Source organism: Paramisgurnus dabryanus, chromosome 19 (genome assembly GCF_030506205.2).
Source record: "Paramisgurnus dabryanus chromosome 19, PD_genome_1.1, whole genome shotgun sequence".
Taxonomy (NCBI): Eukaryota; Metazoa; Chordata; class Actinopteri; order Cypriniformes; family Cobitidae; genus Paramisgurnus; species Paramisgurnus dabryanus.
In genome coordinates this window covers 27,375,951-27,401,931 of record NC_133355.1, presented here as the reverse complement: position 1 = coordinate 27,401,931, position 25,981 = coordinate 27,375,951, and the positions used below count along the sequence as shown (strand labels likewise).

The window sequence follows — 25,981 nt, the reverse complement described above, 5'->3', positions numbered from 1 at the left end:
GTAAAAACCCACACCCTTTTCGATTAATGAGCACCTATCAATCACTGGGGCCACGTGACCCTCCCACTCACATTCAGTCTCGGTGGTCAATAGCCGGAGCTTTGAAACCCGCTGGACAAAACCTCTATGCCCAGACCTCTCGTTGGGTTGCTTATATATTCATGAGAAGCATGGGAGTGTGAAAAAGAGCATCTCTGAATGTCTTTTCTTGGATTCAGAGCAAAAGAAAACATTTTAAAAAGCACAAATGCCAAAATGGACATTTTGAAAGGAATGGTGTTACAATTGTGATTTACATACAGATGCTACATGGACTATTTTTACAGGGTCACAGCATCGGAATGGATGGCATCTATTATAGATATAAATAAATAAATATATTTCTGTCTGCAGTGCATGATAAGAACTTTACTGTGTACTTATCAAGTAAAAGATAAATACTGCAACATGCATATTGCAATGGTTTGCAATAACTGAATCGTTTTAGAAATTGTGAGTGATGCTTTCTTTTTCTGTAAAGAATGAACAACGTGGATGTTGAATAAACATATAATTTTCAGTTATTAAATATATTTTATTATCATTTAAATTGATTTTGCAGACTTAAAGCAATAATGTATGTCGCATCATTTATATGTCATGTATTGTGAATATACTTTTAAACATACATGCACGTGTAAAAATTAATTAATAAATAATATATTTAATTAATTAATAAAGTTAAAAAAAGTTAATGATGATCATCTGTAAAATTATAGGGGTTATGCACCACAGATAAAATATATTCATGGGCTTTTATTTAAATATTTATATTTAAGTTTAACTTCTTGATTAAAAAGCAGTTTATTAATATATTGCACATGACTCATTATAAATAATAATACTAATTTTCCACAGAATCTACTTTCACAATTTCTGCATAGTCTTTGCTTTCTTGTCCTCATCCATCTCACATACATTTCAAAGTGATGTCAAACCACCCACCAACAACCCTCATTTGCATTTGCACACAGAAGGGCGATGGATGCTTCAGGATTGGCTTGTGCATCTTTTAAAATCCCACCAATGGGAAACAACAAGGAGACACCGGGTCCCAAATCCTTATTCATGCACTTCTTTGTGGTCTCTGTTTGAGGAGGGATTTGTGGTTGTAATGTAGTCATCAATATGCAGTTATTGTACATGTACTTTTCAAAAATGTTGTACACTGTTAACTTTGTTTTGCAGAAGAAAAATTATAATTTAAAACCTGTTTAATGCTTTATTGTAACTAAGTTAATATATAAGGTGCAAAATTACATTCTATTGACTTCAAAGTAAAATATTGAGTTCTTTAATAGATTAAATGCATACATTGCCTATACAAACTCAGGGATCCTATTTTTAAAGATAAAACATTTATTTTTCTGATTTATTGTCACACTCAGTTTAAAAAATTTTTTGATTGTCTTTTAGTCTGATGCTGTCGGTTTAGATTTAATCAAAGAGGTGCTAATAATAAATTAAAAGGGCGGGTATCCAGTTCTGTGCATAGTGGTAAAATAGATCACATGACCTTGACATTACACATTTAGGGGGCCATTTACACGACAATGATTTCAACCTTAAGCGAAAATGTGGTTTGACTGTTCGTTTGCACGATGGCAACGTTTTGCGGTCTTGATTTTTTTAGGACAGGTTTTATCTACAAATCACAACACATAAATAGGAAAATGTTTGCGTTATTTTGTCACTTATTGGGAGCAGTTGCTAGCTGGAGCCATTCACTTCCAGACTTTGTGCTAAGCTAAGCTAGCGGGGGTTGCGTCAGACAGAGTTACAGAACGCACAGAGATGAGAAAGTATGTATGGACTTATCTAACTCTGGGGGATACGGTGAATAAACTAAATTCCCAAAATGTGGGCGTGTTCCTTTCATTTTCCCGCACCTCGTCTTCAATCTTCACTTTTTTCTCCATTTGTATCGTTATTGAGGCTGGTGGCGGGAGCTGCTTTGCGGTTTTGTGACATGAGGTTAAAGGTTTAAGGACATCACTTTATCAAAGAACCTTAATAAAATATGAAATATATATTCCCAAATATTTAACATAAGCTATAGGTAATTGCACGCAACAAAAACGTTTTCCTTTTTTTTACGTTTTTCACTACATCATTGTCATGTAAACATAACTTTAGGAACAACTCGCTGTTTTCTTCCTTGTCTGATTAAAATTCATATAGGTTTACTGAACCTGTTCAGTCAACCTGTTACTCAAGGGTCAAGCTTCTGGGAATTAATGATGCCAGCCTTTGATAGATGAAACTCAGTAAGCAATGAGAGTTAAAGGAATGTTATAAGACAGGTCATTTTAGGATTACATATTTGTATAATTATAAAATGATGAATTTATTACATACTTAATGCTTATCTTTTGGAAACCCATGCACATTTTTAAAAAAAAATTCTCACAATATTCTCTTTGCAGTTTCATTTGACGTCTTATTTAAATTTTTATATAGCACGTCATTGTTTCAGGGAATCAAGCCCTGAAAAAATCAAACAAAACATTAATGGCAACTAAATTTTCACAGCAGTTTCAGCAAAGCCATCTGTTAATAATGTGTATTCTGCTTCGAACAGACTCTTATAACAGCAGACGTAAATGAATGGTAATTTATGAATTTACAGATCCAAACATGTGTTATGAATAAATCATGAATGGCCAATGCAATTTTCCACATTGCTCACAGGCCCAGTTCCAGACAAAAAAAAACAGCCTTTCAAAGTACAACTGGGATAATTGATTGCATTTTATCGTCCTGTATAGCAAAACTATAAAAGTCGTATTGATTGTAATAGCACATCAATTTTCTTTCATTCGTTTTATTCTACATTTATTTTTATTTTTTCCACGGGTTACCAGTGCACAGCTTTTAGTTCAGATTTCTTCATTAGCACCTCTATAACTGCATGTTACTGTACAAGAATCCTGCCACTCATTCACACACACTTACATGCAAACACACACTCCTCTTCAAGTCATTGTCCCTAGAGTCACACATGCATCAGCTCCATCTCACATAGTTGTTTTTCTTCTGATGTAAAAGGAAATTAGGGCCAATACGACCAGTTTATAGATGCAGTGTGGTCATTCAAATACCTGTAAGGGGTTCTGCTGCACCCTATACATTCCTTTAGAGATTTTCTTCGAGTCACATGTTAAATATTTTTGCCACCAGGTCATCTGATAAGGAAACAAAGTAGATTTTTATGAGTGCCTGAGGATTTAGAAATAAAAAAACTCACCACGTCTGGTGTTATTGATCTACCTCCAAACATTTGCTAATGACAATTGTTCAAAAAGAATGGGTCAAAAAGCAAACTTCATTTAGAAAAAGACCATAAAGCTATGGGGGGAGAGGTACGTCTCTCCAGGGAAATGTGTCAATCACTGCGGGAAGGTCTCTTTGTTCTGCGTAAACTCATGGTCTTACATTATGAAGAAGAGGATAAATTAAATGAAGACACACTGGTCTGCAATTATTTGTTTCATAATGCGCAGATTTGCCATATGGGACCCTGAAGGAAAACTAGACACATGTTTGGAAGCATAAAGCCATAAAAACAGCCTTCAGTCAGCTTGAGTGCCAGCAATTCATTAAAACTGATTATCATCCTCAGCTAAATTAGCACGGGCAAGATGCACATGCTGAGTATTACTTACTCTTTCCTTCACATTAATAATACAACAATGTACTCAATATGCTCAATGAAATACAGCACGTGCAAACAAGAAATTAGGGATGCTGCTGTGTAAGGAATATAAATATAAATCTAGCAACAAAAAAAAAAATTGTTGAGGTGTTGCACTTCACTTCTATGAAATCTTGCACAATAATGAAAATACTGTTAAAAAAAAAATGCTAGTTATGCAGCCGTTTGCCATTAACTTACTGTAGATTTAAATGTATGTCATTTACTGGCAACAGTTTGTTCAAAGTTAAATGAACATTAAACATTAACAAGTCTTTGTCTTTTCAGAATAAAACTATAAAATATCAGGCTCATGCAAAGCATTCTGTAAACCAGAAATCCACATCAACCTTTTTCTGTTATTCCTTCAGATTTTGGTTCCCAGAATGTTTTGCATGAGGCTGTTATTTAAGTTTTATTTTGTAAAGATAAAGACTTGTTAATGTTTAATGTTCATTTAACTTTGAACAAACTGTTGCCAGTAAATAACATAACATTTACAAAAAATTTACAGTGAGAACAGGACTAAATACAGAATTTTTAATAATTCTTATCCTATATATAATAATGATTAATTTATCTCACAAAACACGAAACAGCAAAAAGGGATGATTTTGAGTTGTTTATTTAACAAGCTTTTTTCATTTTACGTGTTTTTGCAGCTAAATTATTATATATTTATGACCCTGTCTGTGAAATCCAAGCTAAAATCTTATAATCTAATGATGAGATTAGGAGCATCAAAGTTTGATTTCACTCATTGATCTCAATCTTTGACATGATCTTATTTAGTCAATATTAAAGAAATCAAGGTTATATTTTTTTACAGAATGTTCTTTATGTATGATGATTTTATGTAAAAAAAAAAAAAAAAAACAACTGTAAATCACAAAACATGACCATAGCTGGGTTTTCACTGGGAGGGTCACATATTTAGAGCAAAAAATTGGGATTTTAACTTTTGTGTAAAATGATTAAAAAGTTAAATGAAACTATAAAAATACGGTTGCACAATTAATCGCAATGCTAATCAGGAATACAATTTTGGGTAAGAAAATTACATAATTGCCAAAAGCCTCAATTGGACACCTAATACTTTAAAATTGAGAAGTTGACATGTCCTTTAGCTATTTGTTTTGGATTTACTAGAGAATTTACCATACAGAAAGTTATAAAACATTTTAAAACTTAAATCTCTTTAATTTTAAATCTATTAATCGACCCCCAAAATAATTGCAATCACAATATTAAGGTGATTAATCAGCAATTATGATTTTTGTCGTAATCATGCAGCACTAAAAGTAAGTAAAAAAATAGCTTTTGCTGTTGCATTAACTAGAAAACAACCCCCAACCAGAAACAACAGACACTGCAGCTCCAAACCAGGCACTGTCACTTTAAGCGGTGGGCGTGACTCACTGACTACCCGCCTCGTATGCAAATTTACCCACTACTTGGCTGATAATAATATAGTGCGGTACTCGCTTCAGGTGTCCATAGTGAGCGCCAGCTCCGGGGCGAAAGGAGATTATACAGCCGCTATAAAGAGTGACGCGAAGTTACAGCCGGAGTGCAAATCAGAAAACATCAACAACAACAGCTGGATACAAGAAATTACACTTGGACAAAATATTAGGATTATTTAGCACGCGGGTGTTGACGCCTCCTTCACTTGTTGACATGAAAGCTTTTCGTGTAAATACTGAAGTGAAGGACTGATTTCTGGTGAATCTTACCGGTGAACTGCAAGATTTTATTTGTCGTGTTTCAAATGACATGCAATATACTGATTCCTGGCACTGTACTAGGGTAAGTGTTTCACATTTAATCGCATTATTGGGTTTTTGGGGAAGGAATTTTGCAGATGGCCAAATGAACTCTGGAGGACTGGTGTAGATGTTAGTTTATACATCAACTAACATGATGCGTTACAACGTAGTGTTATGTAATGGAGTTGCGAAACTTCAAGGTTTTAACCATAAAAGTGGAACTACATAGAGACGCAATACTGTGGCATTACTTTTATTTTGTTGGCCTAATAATATCACATCTTACATCTCAAATCATTTCTCATTGGTTTGATCAAAACGTCAATATAACCATAGCGTATTTTAGAAAGTTAAGTTGACTTAAAAAATATAACGTTATATTGCTGCATGTACAACAAAATCAAATTGTTTATAATTTTAAAAATAAAATCTTTTTTTAGGTTTTAACTCTTCGAGACGCAAATGCCAGGGATCAGTTCAAACGCATCGCGCAATAAGAAGTGGGAGATGGAGGAATACGACCAATATCAGCACTATTTCTACGACGACCACAACTCGGACGAGGACTTTTTCAAATCCACCGCACCGAGCGAGGACATTTGGAAAAAATTCGAGCTGGTGCCAACCCCGCCCATGTCTCCTGTTTGGATACTGGAGGGTACCGGCCCATCTCCTGGGGACAGACTGGAGTGGGTCTCCCAATTCCTGGGACAGGACGACGAGCAGGATGGACAGTGCAAACTGAATGCGGAGGAGACTTTGGAGAACTTGAGCTCCATCATTATTCAGGACTGTATGTGGAGCAGTTTCTCCGCCAGCCGGCAGCTGGAGAAAGTTGTGAACGAGCGCCTGTCGTGCACGGCGCAGTCGAAACTCGCCGGTAAGGCGCAGTGCGTCCCCGTGGACGCGCCGGGTGTCAACAGCCTGGCGACAGATTGCGTGGATCCAGCAGCTGTCCTTACCTTCCCTACGAGCGGCAGCTGCAAGAAACAGGTGTCGTCCGGGTCAGAATCGAGAACAGACTCATCTGGTAAGCTGAGACCTTGACTTTAAACAAAACTAAACGCAACATGGTGCAAGGCTGTGTGACTTGTACTACTAGGGGTTTATTCCAGACCTCCCTCTTTTGATATGGAAGATCTCTGAGATCATGTTGTGTAGTTATGTTTATTTTTTTTTAGACAAATACCATTCATTCATGTGCTATTAGGTGTAGTGGAACTGATCCAAAACGTGACAAATAGGAAAGTATTGAATGCTTTGGAATTGAGGTTGGCATTTTGTGTTGAAATATGTGGAATGTGATGGTGTGGACTTGTTGCAGCGCTTAGGTTTAGCATTCCTCAAGTGTAAGAAAAGGAGAAATGGTTTTACTTGTGGGTGGTGCTTAGTGCATGATTAACCACAGTAACCAATGATAAGAGTGTCTGAATGCCAAAGTGTTCAAGGCCACTCAATTGTCCATGAGTGAACAATCAGTATTTAGAGATGCTATGGAGAAGTCATTTCAGATTAATTTTTTTATTGATGGTACTATTTTTCTTTTATTGGATATTTTTGTATACATTTCTTTCTTTTGTATACATTTTGAAGACTGTTTGTAACCAAGCAGATCTGGGGCACCATTGACTTTCATAGAAGGAAAAAATAATAATACTATTGAAGTGAATGTTGCCCTAGATCTGTTTGATTAATAACATTTTTCTAAATGTCTATTTATACAGGTTTGGAACAATTTGAGGATGAATAAATTAATGATGACAGGATGTTTATTTTTTAGTGAACTACTCATACCCCTTTAAATGCACAATAGTGGATTTCTGATGATTGGTTAGAGTTTGTCATGCATAATAGCCTTCTAAGAATAATAGATGTTTTTCTTATGAAAGCACGTCATTAGATGTGACTCAAAAATCTGTTTTTTTCACTGATGAGCTTGGCATGCATTTGTTTATCTGAAAATAAGGAACAAATTAAATCTTGAAATGAATGTCGTAGTTTTGGATCTAACTGGATCTTTAATTCTGAATTAAGTTAAATAACAGCCTATAATAGTTGTATGGCAACTTAAGTAAGCCAAATTCTGGATAAAAGTAAAAAAAATCACCTGGATACTAAATATTCAATATATGTAAACACCTGCAAAACTGATGGGCTTCATATCTTTTTGTTGTCCTTGCAGATGATGAAGAGATCGATGTAGTGACAGTTGAACACAAGCAAAAGAAGTCACGCTTGGTAAACGGACGTAAACCAGTCACCATCACAGTCCGCGCAGACCCCTATGACCCCTGCATGAAGCGTTTTCACATCTCCATTCACCAGCAACAACACAACTACGCCGCACGCTCGCCAGACAGTTACCCTGAAGAAGAAGAGGAGGAGCCGCCTCCTGGCAAAAAGCTCAGGCAAGAGATCCTGCAGACACGGCTGGGTTCCACACCCCAAACCCTCGAAAGCAGAAACCAACTACCCTCCCCGACAGTTCCCGCCCCATGTCAGACTGTCTCACCGACCCATTCGTCCTATCACCCCAAGTCTCAGCCATCCAGCCCTCAGAGTTCAGACTGTGAAGACACGGATAAGCGCAAGACACACAATTTTTTGGAGAGAAAGCGCCGTAATGACTTGCGTTCTCGGTTCCTGGCCCTTCGGGATGAGATCCCGGGCCTGGTTGACTGTCCGAAAACGCCCAAGGTAGTGATCTTGACCAGGGCGACAGATTACCTGCGTACGCTGCATGCCAATGACAAACAGAAGACCCAAGAGAAGAAGCGGTTGAAAAGCAGGCAACAGCAGTTACTACGGAGGCTCGCTGAACTAAAACGTGCATAAAATAGCACAGTCGAACCCTAACAGCCAGTCCAGCCATATTTTCAATAGGAACTTTGTAGAGCTGCGTGTTTGGTCCAAACATGGGGATATTTAATGGAAAGGACTTCAGTTTGAGTTTAGTTCTTGTGTTTTTGTTCTTTGCACATTTGCCTTTGTAGCCGGGTGGAGATATACTTTACAAATCACATATGTATGGAAGCTGTGGTACTGGTGTTCTCAAGTGGACCCCGCTAAGCTTCAAACATGTTCCCAAAGAACAGTTTTGGTTTTGTTTTTGAGACTTAAAGGTGAATAATTGAATGTGTTTTCAGAAATTCTTTCACGAAAGCTACAGATAAATAAAGTATTTAGGTGGGTATATATATATTTCCTTCGAGTTAGCATGCTAAATTAAGCATTATTTGAAAGGTAGCAATTTAAATGCATGTTTAATTGATCTCGTAAACTGTTAAGGTATTTGCGGAAGAATGTTAAATTTATCTGGTTAATTATATTTAAGGGTAATACTTAATTTAACTCTAAAGGAGAGCTGTGTGCCCCCATTTCCACTTGATGACTTTGCAAGATTAACAGGCAGGAAGTTGCATCACTGTTACTTTGTTACATTATGTGTTCCATGCTTTTTGTTTCCTTCAGTGAACGTTATTTTTCTTATGAACATTCAGGATGGTGTCCAGCACAGGTTTGCGGTGTATATAAACTGTGGCATATTCTCTGGACATGTGTATATAATAGTGTAAAAACAAGCTTTTTGTTTGAATACAAAAAATCAGCACTGTTAATAGACTTTATTTTCTATTTTTCTGTCATTTGTCCTAAAACTTGGTTGGCCCATGCCTTCCCTAAGAGTATCTTAAAGTTTCTATTTTTGTTAAGAAAAGTTTTAAAAATTCAAAGTTTAAATAAAACAACACTATCGACATTTCATTTTCAACACTAGCCACTTTGTTATGCTGTTTTGAGTGCCTATTTCCCTATGTTCTGACTTTACTTTGGCTTAATATCTCTTTTGTGGGAAAACATATTGCTAAGAGTTTTGTACTAATTATATTTTCTTACAGAATTCATTGTATCATTGTTGGATTTCTATTTCAATGTTAAGTTAAGTACTAGTGGCATATGTCACCTAAGAAATTGTATGAAAGGTTGAAATGCAGTCAGAAATTGACAGCGCTTGACACAAGTGTGCATATGTCACCAGTAGCCTACTGTTGTTAAATTTTTTTTTTTTGGTCCATTGTCGTCAGGTGTCATACTGGGAGATGAATGGCAGCAGCATTGTTTAAGCACTTTGTGTTCTGTACCTCATATGCCTATAACAAGTCGAAATTGGATAAATAAATTCAGTTCAAATCATGCCAGGCTGTTTGTTTTTTGTTAATACGCATTTAACACGCATCCTTTCAGATTTGTTTACATAAACTACTACACACACACAAACACGATCCCTCACCTCTGTCCCGTGATGGTCCTGTAGTATCCATCCTCCACCTCATCGCCTCACAGAGTTCTCGTCATTTAGTAAACCAAAACATTTGTTATTTTAAACGATGGATTTGTTCAGGTTAGCCACAAGCCCCAGAACATTACACAGAAACCGGAAGTTAAGTTCCATCCAGACGCGCTACCACGACAACGCGCGTGCATTCCGATGAAACGGTCTATCTATATTATATAATATTATACTGTTATCTCTGCTCTGATTACATGTTAATGCATGTAAAATGCTTTTAAACCGACATCCTCATGACTCTTTTACTATGTTGGGGGTTTTCTTTGCAATTAAACATTTCTTATTAAGATCTGGCTTTCAGTTGTCCCATTTTTTGTATCCTCCTTTTTAAAACAGTACTAATATTGGCCCAGTTAGAACAGATTATGTGGCAAGATTTTTTCTCCATCAACACCTATCCGGGTATGTGTGAACTCGATTTAATAGTTTCCTTAGGGGAGCCGCTTTTAGTTGACACCACGTGACACCACGTTCTTTGCCATGGCAACGCTCATCTCTCATCTCCTTGGCGCAGAACGCAGTTGCCATGGAGACTGATGTGAGCTATTCATACTTGTGTCTTTCGGAAGGTGCACAAGTCAACCTGCTAAAGTAAATAGTGTTCAGTGGTTAAATTGGGCCGGAGCTCACCGGAGCGCAGCTCCGCCTCCTCAGGTCCACAACACACCCTGCCGGAGCCCAGCTCCGTCTCCTTCAGCAACAGGGTTAAATTGGGCCGGGCCAAATATTTGTAATGACATTCGGGTCGCGGTCGGTCGGTTTGAAATAAAGATGCCATTTAAACCTTTGTAATTTTGGACGGGATTAGTTTTACAGGGGGACCTCTGAGAAAATCATGCTTCTCAGAGGTCCACTGTGATTTTAATCGCGTCCGAATCGGTCATGTCTGTGTTTTTCTTTGCAACCTCTGTAAAAATTCCAGTGCAATTTACTTGCTTTTTTTCGCCAAAGTTAAGAGGTCTTTTGATAACTGTAATCCCGCCCGGATGCAAATATCTGTTTCTGCTTGCAATATCTTTTGAAAAAGCGGTTCTTTTGCGTGTTTGCGTGTTGGCCAACGCAATCTGCCGTATAGGTATTGAGTCCCATTCATTCAGATATGGATGTTTTTTTCCATTTGGCGGAATAAAATAATTGAATCAAGACGAGCTGAATATCATCCACTGTTAAGACTAAACACTGTAATATCAGTAACGTTATTAGGTATAAACTCAACCTTATTTTGTTTCAATCTGGAATGGTAATGTTAATTAATAAAGATAATAAATTGTTACTAATCATTATTTCTTAATTTATTTGGGTTTTTTATAAGCAGCCAGTTATATAAAACACGTAGGCTACTTTATATGATTTGTATAAGTTATTTTGATTTGTTAAAATTAAATTAATAAATTACATGTTCTGTAGGCTAATAATTTTACATTTAAAGCAACATATCAAACATTAGGCTGCAAACACGCATATCCAGAGCACGCGATCTTCTGCAACGCCAAAATGCATGAAACAGACGCTCCTATCTCAGGAAAAGCATGAGAATTTTTATCCCGTCCGAATCGGCCAAAATCACAGACATCTTTTTTGCGGTCCAAGTTGCGGGCGGGTGCCGGTTGTTTATACATTGACCCGCGCATCACTGGTACGCAGCCCCGCGTCTCACTCAGATCCTCACGAAAGCGCATTCTCACAGGATGACATTAGACATTGTAGAGATGAGAGTTAAGGGCTTTTCACACTGCGCTTAACCCTGGGTTATCTTCATTCTAAACCCCACTTTTAACCCTGGGTTAAGGAGCGTTTCACACCTGTAATTTGAAAGCGGTGTTAGCACCGCTTTTTACCCAGGGTTATGAAACCCTGCTCCGGAGCAGGGTTAGCACCGCATTTGTGGTGTTAACCCCGCATTGCGGTGCCAAACGCATGCAGTGTAAAACGAAGCAGGGTTAGAATGTTATGACCCTAATTAAACACAGCTGAAGTAGCTAATCAAGGCTTGATAATTACAGACAGGTGTGTTGGAGCTGGGTTGGAGACTCCTGACCCAGAGTTTAGGAATGCACAGTGTGAAACGTCAACTTATGAATACCCAGGGTTATCTCTTAACCCCTGGTTAAGTTTAAACAGTGTGAAACATGAAAAAAATAACCCAGGAATCCATTAACCCTGATTTTAGAATAACCCAGGGTTAACAATTTCAGGTGTGAAAAGCCTAATAGAGAGGTAAGAGTGGTGCACACGTCGAGAAAACTTAATAGAAGTCTAGAAACAAATGATTAAAGTATGTATAGCCATATCACTCATCTCATTACAATATGTTAAAAGATAACACTGAACTTATTGTATAGTTTAATAAAATAATGTATTTTGATTATACAAATCAATTAGTACAACCTAACTACTGTATAGTGATTGTTTTACTAACTGCTGACCAGCTCATCTCTATGGCTAATTTATAAGACATATTGATGCTCATTCAGTATGTCGTTTTTCTTGTTAATTTAATCTTTTGGGTTATTTTATGCTTAATTAGTCAAGGAGGTTGAGTCTTATACCTTCTTTCAAAGTTTGATCAATTGTGCATAATAACATGTGCAACAAATGCATATAGGGTGTCAGACTCATAGATTAGCATAATTTAAAATTCAGGTTTTAAAGTTTGGATCAACCTCTGGCACAGCTTTAAAGCTGAAACTTGTAAGTGAATTGTAAAGTATTTATCTTTGTTTGAATAACTACTCAACCTTACCTTACACATAAATACTGGAAAAGAGCCCCTTTAGTGTAAAACACATTAAGTAATTTTACGGCGTGATTTCGAATGATGACTATAAATAAGGGCTCCCCCTCCCTACAAAAGCCAATTTAACCACTGATAGTGTTGTGAAAGCTGGAAGGTTAACAGGTTAAAATGTGCTTTTGTCATCAAATGTTATACAATTAGGCATAAGTAAACGTGTAAAAACCGTTGCGATGTTACTATTAACTAGTATAATATTATTGCAACCAACATTAATCTTTGTGAACTGGATTTTGGATAAAGTAAAGAAAAACGGAACGTTTTCTAATTTATTGAAATGCTTTTTGTACTATGGCTAATTTGCTCTAACTTACACACCGCACGATGTACACATCAATATAAATACTTTCTTTTCTATTATGAAAACTTTTGTCCTATCTCTAAATGAAACGTTCATTTCTGTCCTTCTTACCGAAGCCGACTGCTCTAATTTCGTTTCCATAGAAACTGTTTACAGTTCCCTCCTCCAAGCCTACGCGCGTGCGCACTGCGCAGATGCTTCCAGAGCACCAAGAGATTGCTGTCATGGCGGCCGCCACTTTGAGTGTGCAGCGTGCGCTGAGTAAAGGTATCAGTCCGTCTTTGGTTGTGATTTTAGGGGCCACTGGAACTGGCAAGTCTAAACTGGCTATCGAGATTGGAAAAAGGCTTCAGGGGGAAATAATAAGCGCCGATTCCATGCAGGTGAGTTGACCGATCTGTTGTATAATCGTTGTCAATGAGGAAAGCACGTGAAAGGGCATTGATACTGATAAATGACAGGTCAGTTTTCATATGGTTGAGTTGCACAATGGTGTGAAAATCGTTGCTGTGTTGTAATTCATATTGTCAACGCTTTGATTTAGGTTTGGAATTAAATGCAATCCGTTTAATGTCGCATTTTGCAGACGTGTAGGCCAAGCAGCAAAAGAAATAAGAATAAAAGGCTGTCGTTGGCTAATAATACTTTTTGCGCAATATTTACACCTGTTTTTGAACCGCGGAACATTAACGTTAAGGATTTGTTAGATTTTTCTTTCATTTTGCACTTTTTTTCTTCGTGTTCTTCACTGGTCGCCATATTTGACAAAACCTTTTACGCAATCTAATTCGGATATTTGTCATAAAGCCAAGGCAAAGTCCTGCCCACTGTGGTTTTTTGCCATTATTAACACGTTGTTTTAGTTAGTGATTGGTTGACTTGATTTTTTTCTATTAAATGAACAGAGTTGACCATCTTCACTTGTGAGTCTGCCTTGTAATGTGCATAGTTGAAGCCAAACTGAAAGCTTAAAATCTCATTTGTATAAAGTTGGAAGGCAATCAAAATTGATCGTAAATTTTTCTTCATTTTTAATATTTTGTGATTTTTTTGAGCCATTATAAAAGATGTCTTTATGAGTGCCATTGTTTCCTTACTGGTCGCTTATGCATGGAGAATAAAATGCTTCACTCTTGTTATGCAGGATAGGATGTATTGTGTACGTTTTCAGCTTGAACAGAGTATCTGGAATTTGCAAAAATGCTAAGTGTACATAAGTAAAAAATATTTTATTTATTTGAGTGCCATATGTTAAAGAGTTGGTTTACCCCTAAATTAAAATTAAATTTTTTAATTACCCACCTTCATGTCATTCCTCTGTTCACATTTGGAGCACAAATTAGGATATTTTTGATGAAATACGAGAATTTTTTGAGCTCCTCAAAAAGAGAACCGCAACCTTTAACGCCCAAATAAGACATCAAAGATATGGTCCCTGTCACACAAGGATTACAGAAAAGACACGGAAAATGTTTCTGGGATTTGTCCGGAATCTTTTGATTTTTGGCTCATTCACACTGCCGCTGATGATTTTCTGAAATCTGTGCTTGCATTTACAAACATACCGTAAAGATCCCGTAAAGACGTCCTGCACTTGGTAGGTTATTTCAAAGTGTCTGAAGTTTGTTTATTATCTGTTATTTCGTGCTCGAAAAACCACACGCATTTTTGTTTATAGGGCTGTAGAATTAACGTGATTAAACGTGTGTCCCATTAAAAATGCCTGTCTGAAATCAATTCTGAATCACAAGGCTGCGATTCTGTGTTTCATGCACAGCTTGTGCGTGTTCTATGGCATTTGGTCAGTAGGAAGTCCTTATCAATCTAAAATCATTATGAGTCGGAGTAGTTTATAACATGCATTTAAAAAAGCAACTAGGGATGTGCATTTATGTCATTTTTTTTTCATTTAATATATAGGTCTGAAGAACGAGTACTCGATTAACTGGGGGCGGGGCAATCAAAGGGGCGGTGCGTATACGTCATGGTGAAACTGAAAATATTTTTATTAAAGTGCCCGTATTATGAAAAACTCACTTTTTCTGGGTTTTGGGGTGTTCATTTGTGTCTCTGATGCTCCCACACGCATATAAACTTGGAAAAAAATCCATCCATGCTGTTTTGAGTGAGATACAGGTTTCTGAATGTCCTCTGCCTTGAGTCTCAGATTGCGCGAGTTAAAACTCAGCTCCGTTGTGACGTAACAAACCGTTTCGTCACATTCAGTTTGAATTTTCCCGCCCAACACCCGCAGGTCTCCACCCACCAGGTAGCTAAAGAGCATAGAGCAGTCACTTGAATGAGACCCTCTGTGCTGTTATCATGTCTCACGGAAATAACAGCGCTATTTGGATATTATGGATTATACTCCCACCTACTTTTAAAAACAAAGTTTTAACGCGTGGTTATTGGAACCCGGAGTAATCTTATATACACTGTGTTACGACGCAAACAGTCCTCAGATTGTAGGCGATAAGACCTTCATGCGAAATCTGATGTAAACAACAGACTATGTATCTATATTTCACGGATTATAAGCATTTGTGGACAAAAATGGTAATTGGATGTATTTTATTGGACTTTCATGGATCATTCACACATCTGAAACAGACTGGATTCGATTCGCGATCGCGTTGTTTCATCAAAAGGTAAGAAGTCACGTTATATTTTGTATGTTGTCATCTTCTGTCACAAAATACTACATTTATGATGCTAGAGCTAAAAGCTTTTTGCCAAACTAACCGAGACCGTACGCCCCGGCTTTTCTGACGAGGCGAGCCTCTAATAACTTTACGGTCCGCATAGATATATACACGGTCCGGACCTCCCGCTAGCTTCTAGCAATTAGCACGCGGTCCACAAGCAGTATACATCCCCCGACGGGTCTTAATTTCTGTAATTTGCGAAAATAATGCGTTTGAAAATGTTTATAACGGGAATATGTTAGTATTGTCCAGGGAAAACGAGTGTATTGTTCAGACTGCTACATCACAATTTACGCTGGAATCTTTGTGTGTCATGATGTGTTTGACACACCGAGACCGGGCCTTACCGCCCCGGCTTTTCTGACGAGGCTAACCCCCGAGCCTCTTATAACTTTACGGTCCGGACCTCCCGCTAGCTTCTAGCAATTAGCACGCGGTCCACAAGCAGTATACATCCCCCGCCGGGTCTTAATTTCTGTAATTTGCGAAAATAATGCGCTTGAAAATGTTTTATAATGGGAATATGTTAGCATTGTCCAGGGAAAACGAGTTTATTGTTGTGACTGCTAACGTAACATCACAATTTACTCTGGAATCATTGTGTGTCATGAGTTTCTTCTCCTGTAGTGTACTTATTAGTGATACTTTTCTGCATGATTTGTCTGTTGGCAACATAAACCGTTAATAATAATAATATATAAAATAATAACACAGTATGGTCTGTACTGCTCACGATATCACTGAGCACGCGCACGGGCACATGACGTTAGTAGTGGGGCGTGATCAAAGGAGCAGCAGCTCATAAATATGTAATGACTAGCTCAAAACGGCACAATCTGAACTGCCCTGAAACAGAGGCTACTAGAGATGGGTAACAATCTTTTCCTACAAGCTATTTCGAGCAAACAACTTTTGAAACATGCTTTATGGAACTCATACACCTATATAACTTGTGGAAAAGCAGTCATAAGATGGGCACTTTAAAAACACTCAAATAAAATTTAATTTTGAAGAAACTACGACAGAACACATACTAGATTATTAATTAATTAAATGTTTTTAACAGAAACTTCTAACAGGAAAAGCTGTGTGATGAAGTGAAACTAAAGGGTTAATAAACACAAACTGATGCGCTTTCTATATGACACACTCTACATAAAATTAAGGCTTGTATACAACATAAATGTATTATACAGTGTGCATATATCTGCACAAAATGCAAGACTTAAACCAAGTTATGTACTGGACAGAAAGTTTAACTCCCATTGTGGATGCGCACCATAACAGTGCGCTTAATAACACGTCCAGTCAAAGCACAAACTCGATAACGTTAAGCTGCTTTTGCTATCATTTTAGCAATTAGCGTCGTGTCGTCCTCTCACCTGTTTTCAGTCAGGATGTATGCTCCAGTGGCGGCTCGTGACTGCTGTTCCGAGGATGCGCTAATTCAAAATAAGTGTTCGGATTGTCACGTGTGTGGTTTCCTTTCCAAAATATGTGTCCTGCGTGTGGAGAGATCCTGTGTGCATCACATGTTTTGTCAAAATTAGGGCCTGCAAGATTAGCATAGCAATGCTGCTAACGCTGCTTTACACAGGGAAGGCGTCCAGAAGTCGTTTTTAATAAACAGATTAAAATGTAAAACTTAAATTCTGGCAAGAAACTGTTAAATGTAAACTGTAACTTACTGTCGTTACACTCTGAACGCCCCTGCAACATATATCATTTATCATCATTATTGACTGGCTGAGGCGCTACACGCTAAACACTGTTGCGTGTTTTCTAATGGAAGTCTTCATAATATAAGCATCTTTGCTGAAAGTACGCCGCAGGTCTAAAGCTGAGGTTACGACGGGAAAAGTGCCCTTCGTGTGCTTCTTGGACATAATTACAACAAGCAGTGTATCAATGACTCCGAAAGCTAGGTGAACAACTAGAAAAATAACACTTGATGATAATAAAACTTTTATTTTGTCATGGACGCACAGACTTTCATCCGACGTGCGGAGTGCGAAGCTGGCATTTTTACGCACACTTTTATGTCATTGGCTAGTAAATGCCACTGCTGTAATGGCTTATTGCACTATTACTTGTTAACGATTATTCGATTGATTGATCGTTAATTTAAACGATCATCGAAAATGGGAAATTGCATAATTTGACAAGTGCCTGCTGCACACGCGTCAAAACTGTTTATGATAAAAGAGACGCTCGCATTCCCTAAATACACGCAAGACACACCCCTTAACAGTAAACTCTGATTACACATGAGATTATGCGAGTATCTGGCAAACGGGAGCGTCTCTTTTCAAGTTCAAGGCAGCAGGCGCTTATTTTGGCATGACACGTGATGCACACACGATCTCTCAAAGCGCAGAACACATATTTTGAAATGACGAACCACACACATGACAAGCTACATACATGTTGTGACGATTTTCGCATCGTGCGCTTCAAAAAAGAAGTCACCAGCCGCCACTGGTATGCTCGTATGGCTCTCTGGTATCTCTTGACATTTAATGAGATGATATGAGGGAACTTGTGACTGGGCATATTAAGTTTACAAACGGGAGTTTATTTCATTCCAACATTAAAATGTTACAACACTCATAATGCAAATGTAATAAAAACTGAAGCTCACCTCCTTGAACTCTAATGAATCCAGCCGAAGCCTTTAATGTTTTTCCTCCTTTCATCCGGACACTTCACTCGTTTTCTCGGTGATGCGCTTTAAATCTGAAGTATTTCTGTAAGCGAGTAACGCGACTTTGCACATCTTTAAATGATTTTGTGGAGTTCAGTGACCCTGCATTGCGGCTCGCATCGCTCACGTCTTCTTGTCAGTCGGAAACTTTTCATAGACGCAACAATCTGTCAAACGGTGCATTAGTTCCTGGCAGACCCGTTTGGACCCGGTTCCGCGGTTGTTCCGGTACTCAAAAAAAAACCTGGTACCGAAGACTTTTTTCTTTTTTAGTTCCGAAGACCCGGTACTTTTGACGACACTAGTTCTGTCATGTTGGTGAATGATCTCAGCTACAGCGTGGATAGTGATGAGCTCCCTAATTTCTGCATCAGTCCAGTTTGCAGACAGTTCTCGTTGTGAATGTTGTTGTTGAATCTGCGTTTAAATCCCAGTGTCATAGCTGAACCATAACTTCTGGTTGCAATGACACATGCATCCTCACCATGATGTGCTCCTTATGGAATTGTTACTGCTTCTTTTTCACAGACAAGGCTTTCAGTGTATGTTACGGCAATGTTACTTGTTGGTCCTCTTTCCGGGAGCGATCCTAGATCATTTACGGGACGTGTTTGCATTCACACAGAAGCCTCTCTGCCAATTTAATGGACGTTTTCTGGCACCAAAGTGCTGTGTAAATGAGGTTATACAGTCTTTACTGGTAAATTACTGGTAAATTGCAGTTAACAGGTTATGTGTGAACAGAACATATCTGGTAAATCAGTGCTGTCAATTTACCATGAAGAGAGGTTGTTAGATTGCCAGTAATTTACCAGTAAGTGCTATGCGTGTACGGAAAATAAGGATTACAGGCATTAGAATGGATGACGTCAAAACGCGCTGACAGATTCGGACCAATCATAACGTTTTGATGCATATGACGCATTTACCACCACACTTTGTACAGACATTTCCACTTGTCCACATTTCAGTTCCACTGGGTATCTATGTGTTTATTAGGTTAAATAGCATGGCAGCTTCCTTCACAAGTGTGAAGGCTTGTGATCTCACAGGGTGGGCTTAGTGAAGATTTGATGCCTCATTTGCATTTAAGCCTGTTTATTGTGCTCTGTTAAAAGAAACTTTTTTGCTCTTAAATTTGGGTCAATAACATCATACATTCAAGCCTGATTTGGGATGTGGAAAATTGTCAAATTAAATTGACAAGTAGTGTTTTATGGCCTGATAGTATGGCAGGGGATAAACATTAATCATAGTTGCCATTTGACAGATCTGTGCATGGGTAAATTTTAGGGATGCACCGATAGGATTTTTTTGGACCGATACCGATTTAAACAGACAACTTCTGGCCGATACCGATGCCGATACCGATATTAAACACTTGTATACAATACTATACAGTTGGTCAATTAGCTAGTTTATTTCTGCATCAAATTATTTTTACTGAAAATGGATTTGATCTTATTAACATTCAACTGACCAACATAATAAGAGAGACACAAATTAAGCTAAAACAAATATAATAAGACAGCATGACAACCTTCAAAGGTGGTTTTTGCTGTTCAGCATTTATTTTATTAACAACATTAACTCGTTTTTTTACATATAATGGATTTCTTTGCAGTTAATTAATAGGCCGATACGGATTGTTTTTCTCGTGCTATTGCCGATATGCCGATGGTTTCAAATTCATCAAAAATCGGCCGATAAATATCGGCGGCCGATACATCGGTGCATCACTAGTAAATTTAGATGCAGTTGTACACAATACTCCTCTTTGTTTATCTATCTATTTCTGTGCATGACATGTAATTTTAATTTGGTTTGCAAACATGTTTTTGTTTTTTTTGCTGTTCAAGCTTCAAAAATGAAACTAAATAATTGCACTCTGGGTTGTTTCAACTCATGGTTGGGTAAAAATTGGACCACTCATAAATTTTTGTGGTCACTGAAACAAGATATTAGCCGGTGTAAATGTGCGTTTTATGCCTTTGTAGAGTATACTGATAAGTATTGCATTTGTTCACATGTTATAAATAGCTGTTTGTGCGATTTGTACTGGACGGTTTCCGTCAGGCTACTGGCAGGCTCTTATGAGCGTGCTGAATTGGTGCCTACACTCCTATTGTGCCCAGTAGCTTTCATTGAACATTATTCACCATTCAGCAGCCATGGGGCTTACACAGAACACCATTTACGTTTTGAATGGCAGTACTGTACAGAAGGGCAGAATAGGACTAAGCAGAGAGAGCGACCAATTGTGGATGTAGTCAGTTTAGGATTGAATGTTTGAATAATGATCTGAACAGCAAATACCCACGGTCTTGACACTGGAGCAAGCAGTGACGTGACATGAAAGGTCAGGATTCAGTGGACCTTGTGTTGACAAACCACTCGTGGGAACCAGGGCCAGGGTCATTGAGGTTGTAAACCACAGTAAAAGAAAGAGAAAAGGCAGAAAGACTTCAGATGTATAGAGAACACCACCTTTCACATGAGGTCCCGGCTGCCTTTTAATAGCTCATTCAGAACAGCAAAAAGTTTAGATGTTGTTAACCAAATGGTTATTGATGGAGTTTGCGTGTGTTTGAGCTTAATGAGGCAGAACCAATTCTTACTACTACTTGCTGGCGTCAGCTTTTGATCATCATAAAAGCGATCTAAAAGGTTTAAGGGTATCATGGTAACATGGATTAGTGAGTAATAAGACGCCAATCGGAAGAGCCCGTCCAAACACCCACACAGTAGCGTCTGAAGTGCTAAATGAGTGTAAGCCAGTTGTTCTGAATGTCAGCTATTAACATAGGACACTCAGTAGTTCTCCATACAGCAATGACCTTATTTTTCAGACAAAAAATATTCTAGTATTCTAGATAGTATGAAGAAATTTTCCTTGTCGTGATGGCTCACTACTGCAGTATGCCGTTTTACCACCTTTGTTCATTAAAATAAAATTCTTATTTAAATCCAGAACAATTAGGTGCACTGAGGTAGAACGCAAGGTGCTACATATATTAGTAGATAAATTAACATGTATCTATAAAGTATAAAAAGAAATGAATTATTATTTGAACTCATTTAGATTTTGTCATTTCAGAACAAAATTAAATGCTATAACTTTATATCCATTATATCCTGTGTGTTCCTTCTCTGAAAATACGTAGAAATAAATGCGATAAAGTACAGAAAGAAAATGTTTAGTTCACACTAGTGCTGCACAATTAATCGCATCGCAATCGCTATCGCAATGTCAGCCTGTGCAATTATATGACAACAAAATGTTGCAATTATATTAAATAAATCCATGTGTGGACTTGTTAACACCAACTTTCTGATAACAGTTTGATGATTTTCCTTGCTGTTTAAAAAAAAAGAAAGAAAAACGAACAAAAAAGGTAGTGCATGTGTGACATGCACCTGTGTGGTGTGCGTCGTCACTTGTGTGTGTGCAGCGCGGAAATACCAGAGCGAAGATGGATGCAGAGGAGGTTGACAGTGATCTGGTAGCTAAAAAAAAGCTCTACGTCTGTTGTATGGCAGTATTTTGGATTTAGGATTACTGACACTGAGCAGTTGCTACATCACGTGGCAATACGAAAACATTTCTAGTTTTACAAATACACATTTTAGCATTATCACTAAACTGTGTGTGGATTTTCCTTAAAACCCATGAAGTTGACTCATGATACCATTTATTATAATCGCAATCGCACATCGCAATATTAGCATGAATAACCGCAATGGGAAAAATTACCCAAATCGTGCAGCCCTAGTTCACACAGAAGAAACGAAAAGCTGTCTACCTCTTAAGAACTGAGCTTTGGTTTGGCTTCCATGTTAGATTTCTTCCGGCTATTTGGGATTTGGAAGAACCAGTAAATATAATAACCAAATATTTTTCTTTAAACATGATGCAGTTAGGGTTGGGCGATGTCCCCTAAATTGGCAGTTGATGATGATTCGTTAAACCATCGCCGTTAGACGATGGTATCGTTAGGTGGGGGGGTATTATTATTCGTTATTTTACTTCATTACTTCCACTTAAGAAGGGTTGTGCCCTTTTTATTTTGATATATATCTTTACATAAATACTTTTTTATACTTAGAAGCTATAATTTCGTTCTTTTACTAAGCCAACTAATGACTCTTTCCAATAGGATGCACATGAGGGGGAAAAGTAGCTTTATTCCACTTAAGAAGAGTTGTGCACTTTTTAAGAAAAATCTCTTTACATATTTTTTTCTTCTATTTAAAAGCTATAATTCGTTATTTTACTAACCAAATGACGACTCCGCGCTTTCCAACAGGTTGCACGTAAATATCTGTGCATATGTGCCACCAGCACTCTGTCAGAGCGGGTCTTCAGCAACGCGGGGAGCAGCCAGCACTCCAATCCGCAGCTTATTAAAACTAGAAAAAGTGAAGAAGTTGGTATTTCTGGCCAGAAACATCGAAATTTAAACATGGTCTGGGTATGTAAATCCTGCGTTTCGGTCGGAGTGTTGTTCCCGTATTGTTGTTCTTGACGTTCGCTGAATTCTGGGTTTATATCTTAAACTGCCGCTGCAGTGTAGCCATATAGCTATATAACAATGAGCATGATCTCCCGAGACCTACAATAGGCTACTAATAATCTATTTTGGCTGTTTTCTTGTACAAAATTAAATATTTTAAGTTAAATGTACAACATATCAAAAGACAAGATTCTAACAATGTCAAGATCAACTGCCTGACAGGATATTTTCACAGACTAAGGGCCAATCTCATTTCTCTGTCTTACCCCTTCCCCTTTGTCTTCGTCTTCCCCTTGCCCCTCGAAACCGAGTAAAGGGGAAAGGGGTAAGACGGGATCGTTCGTCTAAAAAATGCGACACCACTCGATTACCGTTTGCGTCACCTTCCCTTGCCGCTAACTGGCTGCTACGTAAACAGACAAGCGTTGACAAACAAAGAAGATGCCGTTGTCTGAGGTTGTGGTATCGATTGTCTGAGCAGAGCTCAACAAATAGCGCATAATTAAGCTGCTAGCTAGCGCCTTAACTAGCGATTCAAAACAAAAACATTACAATTAAAACCGCTTGACATTTTATTAAAAGTATCATAAAACATGAGTTTCATAATATAATCTCAAGTAAACTGCAGAAAATAACGTTACTTTTATTTGTGCGACTCCTTGACAGTTCAAAGTTCATCAATAAAACGTCTTGATGTCGGCTCTCCTGAGATATTCCTACGTTAATGTTTACCCCTCTCTTTCAAGTGTGGTCCTTATCACACTTCGTTTCAAGGGCTATGTATCCCTACGCCTTGGCCCTAGCCCAGAATTGAGACACCACTTCGCCTCACATGAACGCGCAAAACCGAGGTGAAGGGGAAGGGGTAAGACAGAGAAATGAGACGCACCCTAACACACGTCACGTCTCAGGCCTAGACTACAGTATTTAAAATAGCATATATGCATTAGTTATATTTTCAATTTAATTTATAGAGCAATTCCTGCAAAGATTTTACGTTAACTATAGTCTATAGAAGAGAGTGTATGTTGACTCGCAACGGAGTGGGGGGGGGGTGGCATCAAGATGGTGTCTCTCCATCGTCAACCATCACAACCCTAGAAGCAGTGTAATTGTTTACATTTGTGTACAACAGGTTCCAGTTTCACAGAATTTAGTATTATGGTGTAAACAACAAAAAATGTATGTGGACACACCAGGTCTTAGGAGGTTAATAAAGCAGACCGTCTGTAATAACAAAGGAAATGCTGAAACGGGATGCTGAGTCCGCAGATGATTGTCATGTTTATAGTGTTTCATGCAGATATTGTTGATAGAAAAACTTCATATGTAAATGCCCAAGTGAAAGTCAAGTTTTCGGTCAGTTAACAATAAAGCCGACAGCGTTAGATTGGCTACAACTGCCTCAACCATGGTGCAGAGGTACCCAAAGAAAAAACCTTTAAAGGTTTTTATTTAAAGTAGGGCTGCATGATAAATCGCATGTGATTGGCATGCACATCTTGTCAGTAAAGCCTGTTCCTTGATTAGTAGAAAATCGCCTTATCAAGGAACCGGCTTTACTGACGAGATATGACTGTCGCATGCAATTTATCGTGCAGCCCTAATTTAAAGCGATTTTAATTTTGCTAAGCAATCAGTTGTATTATGGTGCTTTGTATTTGTGTTGATCAGTTAGATTAAATTAAACTATAAAACTGCTTTTAGAGGCAGACGTCACCAGTTCTGTCATTTTAGTTTCACTTTTTTCACACATTTGCTATATTATTTAACGAAATATGTATAGCACAGTGTTAGATTTTAAATTGAAAATAAAATAACAGAAATGTGTAGAAACATCTATGTGTGATAATGTTGTCACGTTTGTTTCTCATTTACAATTTCAAACAATGAAAAGCACTGCTAATACAGCGTTCTGCCAACTAATGGCGCTTTTCCATTGCATAGACCCCCACGGGTCAGGTCATGTCAGGTCACGTCAGCTCACTTTACTTGGTTACCTTTTCCATTGAGTTTAGTAACACAGACTATAGGTGTGTCGTTATATTTGTGCTGCCTACTGCTGTGACATCAAACAAAAAGTGGGAGCCGGCATTGTTGGATTGCAGTGTTTCCCATACATTCATTTATTTGTCAGTCCGCCACAAAATCAAAATTGACCACCACAATAGATGTTTATCACTACCTCTGTCTCACATGACAGTTTCTGTACAAACACCTGTGGTCTCAGTCGACGCGCTCTGCTAAGTTGCAAAAATGCAGTGCATAAGTTACATGTGGACTTGCGTTTCGGATGTGCCACCACAAACTGCAAGGAAAACACTTGTATGGTGTTCCTGATTCTCAGCCTGTGGATGTTTTCACCGCTAAAAGGGAGTTTGGGAGCTTGCATTAAAAGCACGAACGACACAGGTTTGCTCGAGACCGTGCATGCACAAAGGTAATGCTAATCTTGCGTTTAGCATGACGCTCGTCGCGATACAGTATCCTAATTCATCTCTCAATAAAATCACTCTCTGCTCATCAGTGAAGATCTGTTGTACTTCATACGAATGCGTGTATATTTAATTCATACAGTAAAGACTGTGAAGTGTTTTATTTTAATTACTTTTAACAGACATAACTAGGGATGTCCCGATCCGATCACGTGATCGGAAATCGGCCCCGATCACGTGGTTTCAGACTCGATCGGAATCGGACGTTACCTCCCGATCAGGACTCGGATACATATGCAAGGTTTAAAATCCATTAAATTCTCGCTCTGCTCCGCGCCAGTGTACGCGCTGCGCTGGTGCGTGTGAACTGAAGAGAATAGGCTTGTTCAACTTCATCCGGCTGCTGGTTCTTGTGGTGCTGCATGACGTCAAAGTTCCGCAGCAAACTCCTCCGTATGATTTCGCAGATCACTCTCGCGGTAGTTTGACGTCACCCGGCTGTCGATTGTTGCGGCGCCGCATGAAGTCGAACAAGCCCATTGACGTGCTTTCATTCATAGGCTTCACACTCGTGCGTGCAAGGAACCCACGACAAAACCGCGTTTTTACCGCTCATTTAAACGACGCGTTGATCGTTATTGTCAACATGTGCTCAGACGCAGTTCCGCGTCTCACTCA

At 38.3% G+C, this 25,981-nt stretch overlaps 2 protein-coding genes across 4 annotated transcripts in view; both read left to right on the top strand.

Moving 5' to 3' along the window:
- Positions 1–5,218: 5,218 nt before the first annotated feature.
- Positions 5,219–9,693, top strand: myclb (MYCL proto-oncogene, bHLH transcription factor b). The gene is made up of 3 exons (XM_065294556.1): positions 5,219–5,542; positions 5,943–6,532; positions 7,685–9,693. The coding sequence occupies exons 2-3, from the start codon at positions 5,965–5,967 to the stop codon at positions 8,335–8,337; spliced, it is 1,221 nt and encodes a 406-aa protein (XP_065150628.1). The 5' UTR covers positions 5,219–5,542; positions 5,943–5,964; the 3' UTR covers positions 8,338–9,693.
- A 3,454-nt stretch (positions 9,694–13,147) lies between these two features.
- Positions 13,148–25,981, top strand: part of trit1 (tRNA isopentenyltransferase 1) — a 61,388-nt gene continuing 48,554 nt past the window's right edge. For all 3 annotated transcript variants that reach the window (XM_065294555.1, XM_065294554.1, XM_065294553.1), the window contains exon 1: positions 13,148–13,328. In XM_065294555.1, the coding sequence (XP_065150627.1) occupies positions 13,170–13,328 (159 nt within the window). In that variant the 5' untranslated portion in view covers positions 13,148–13,169. The remainder of the gene's footprint in view (positions 13,329–25,981) is intronic.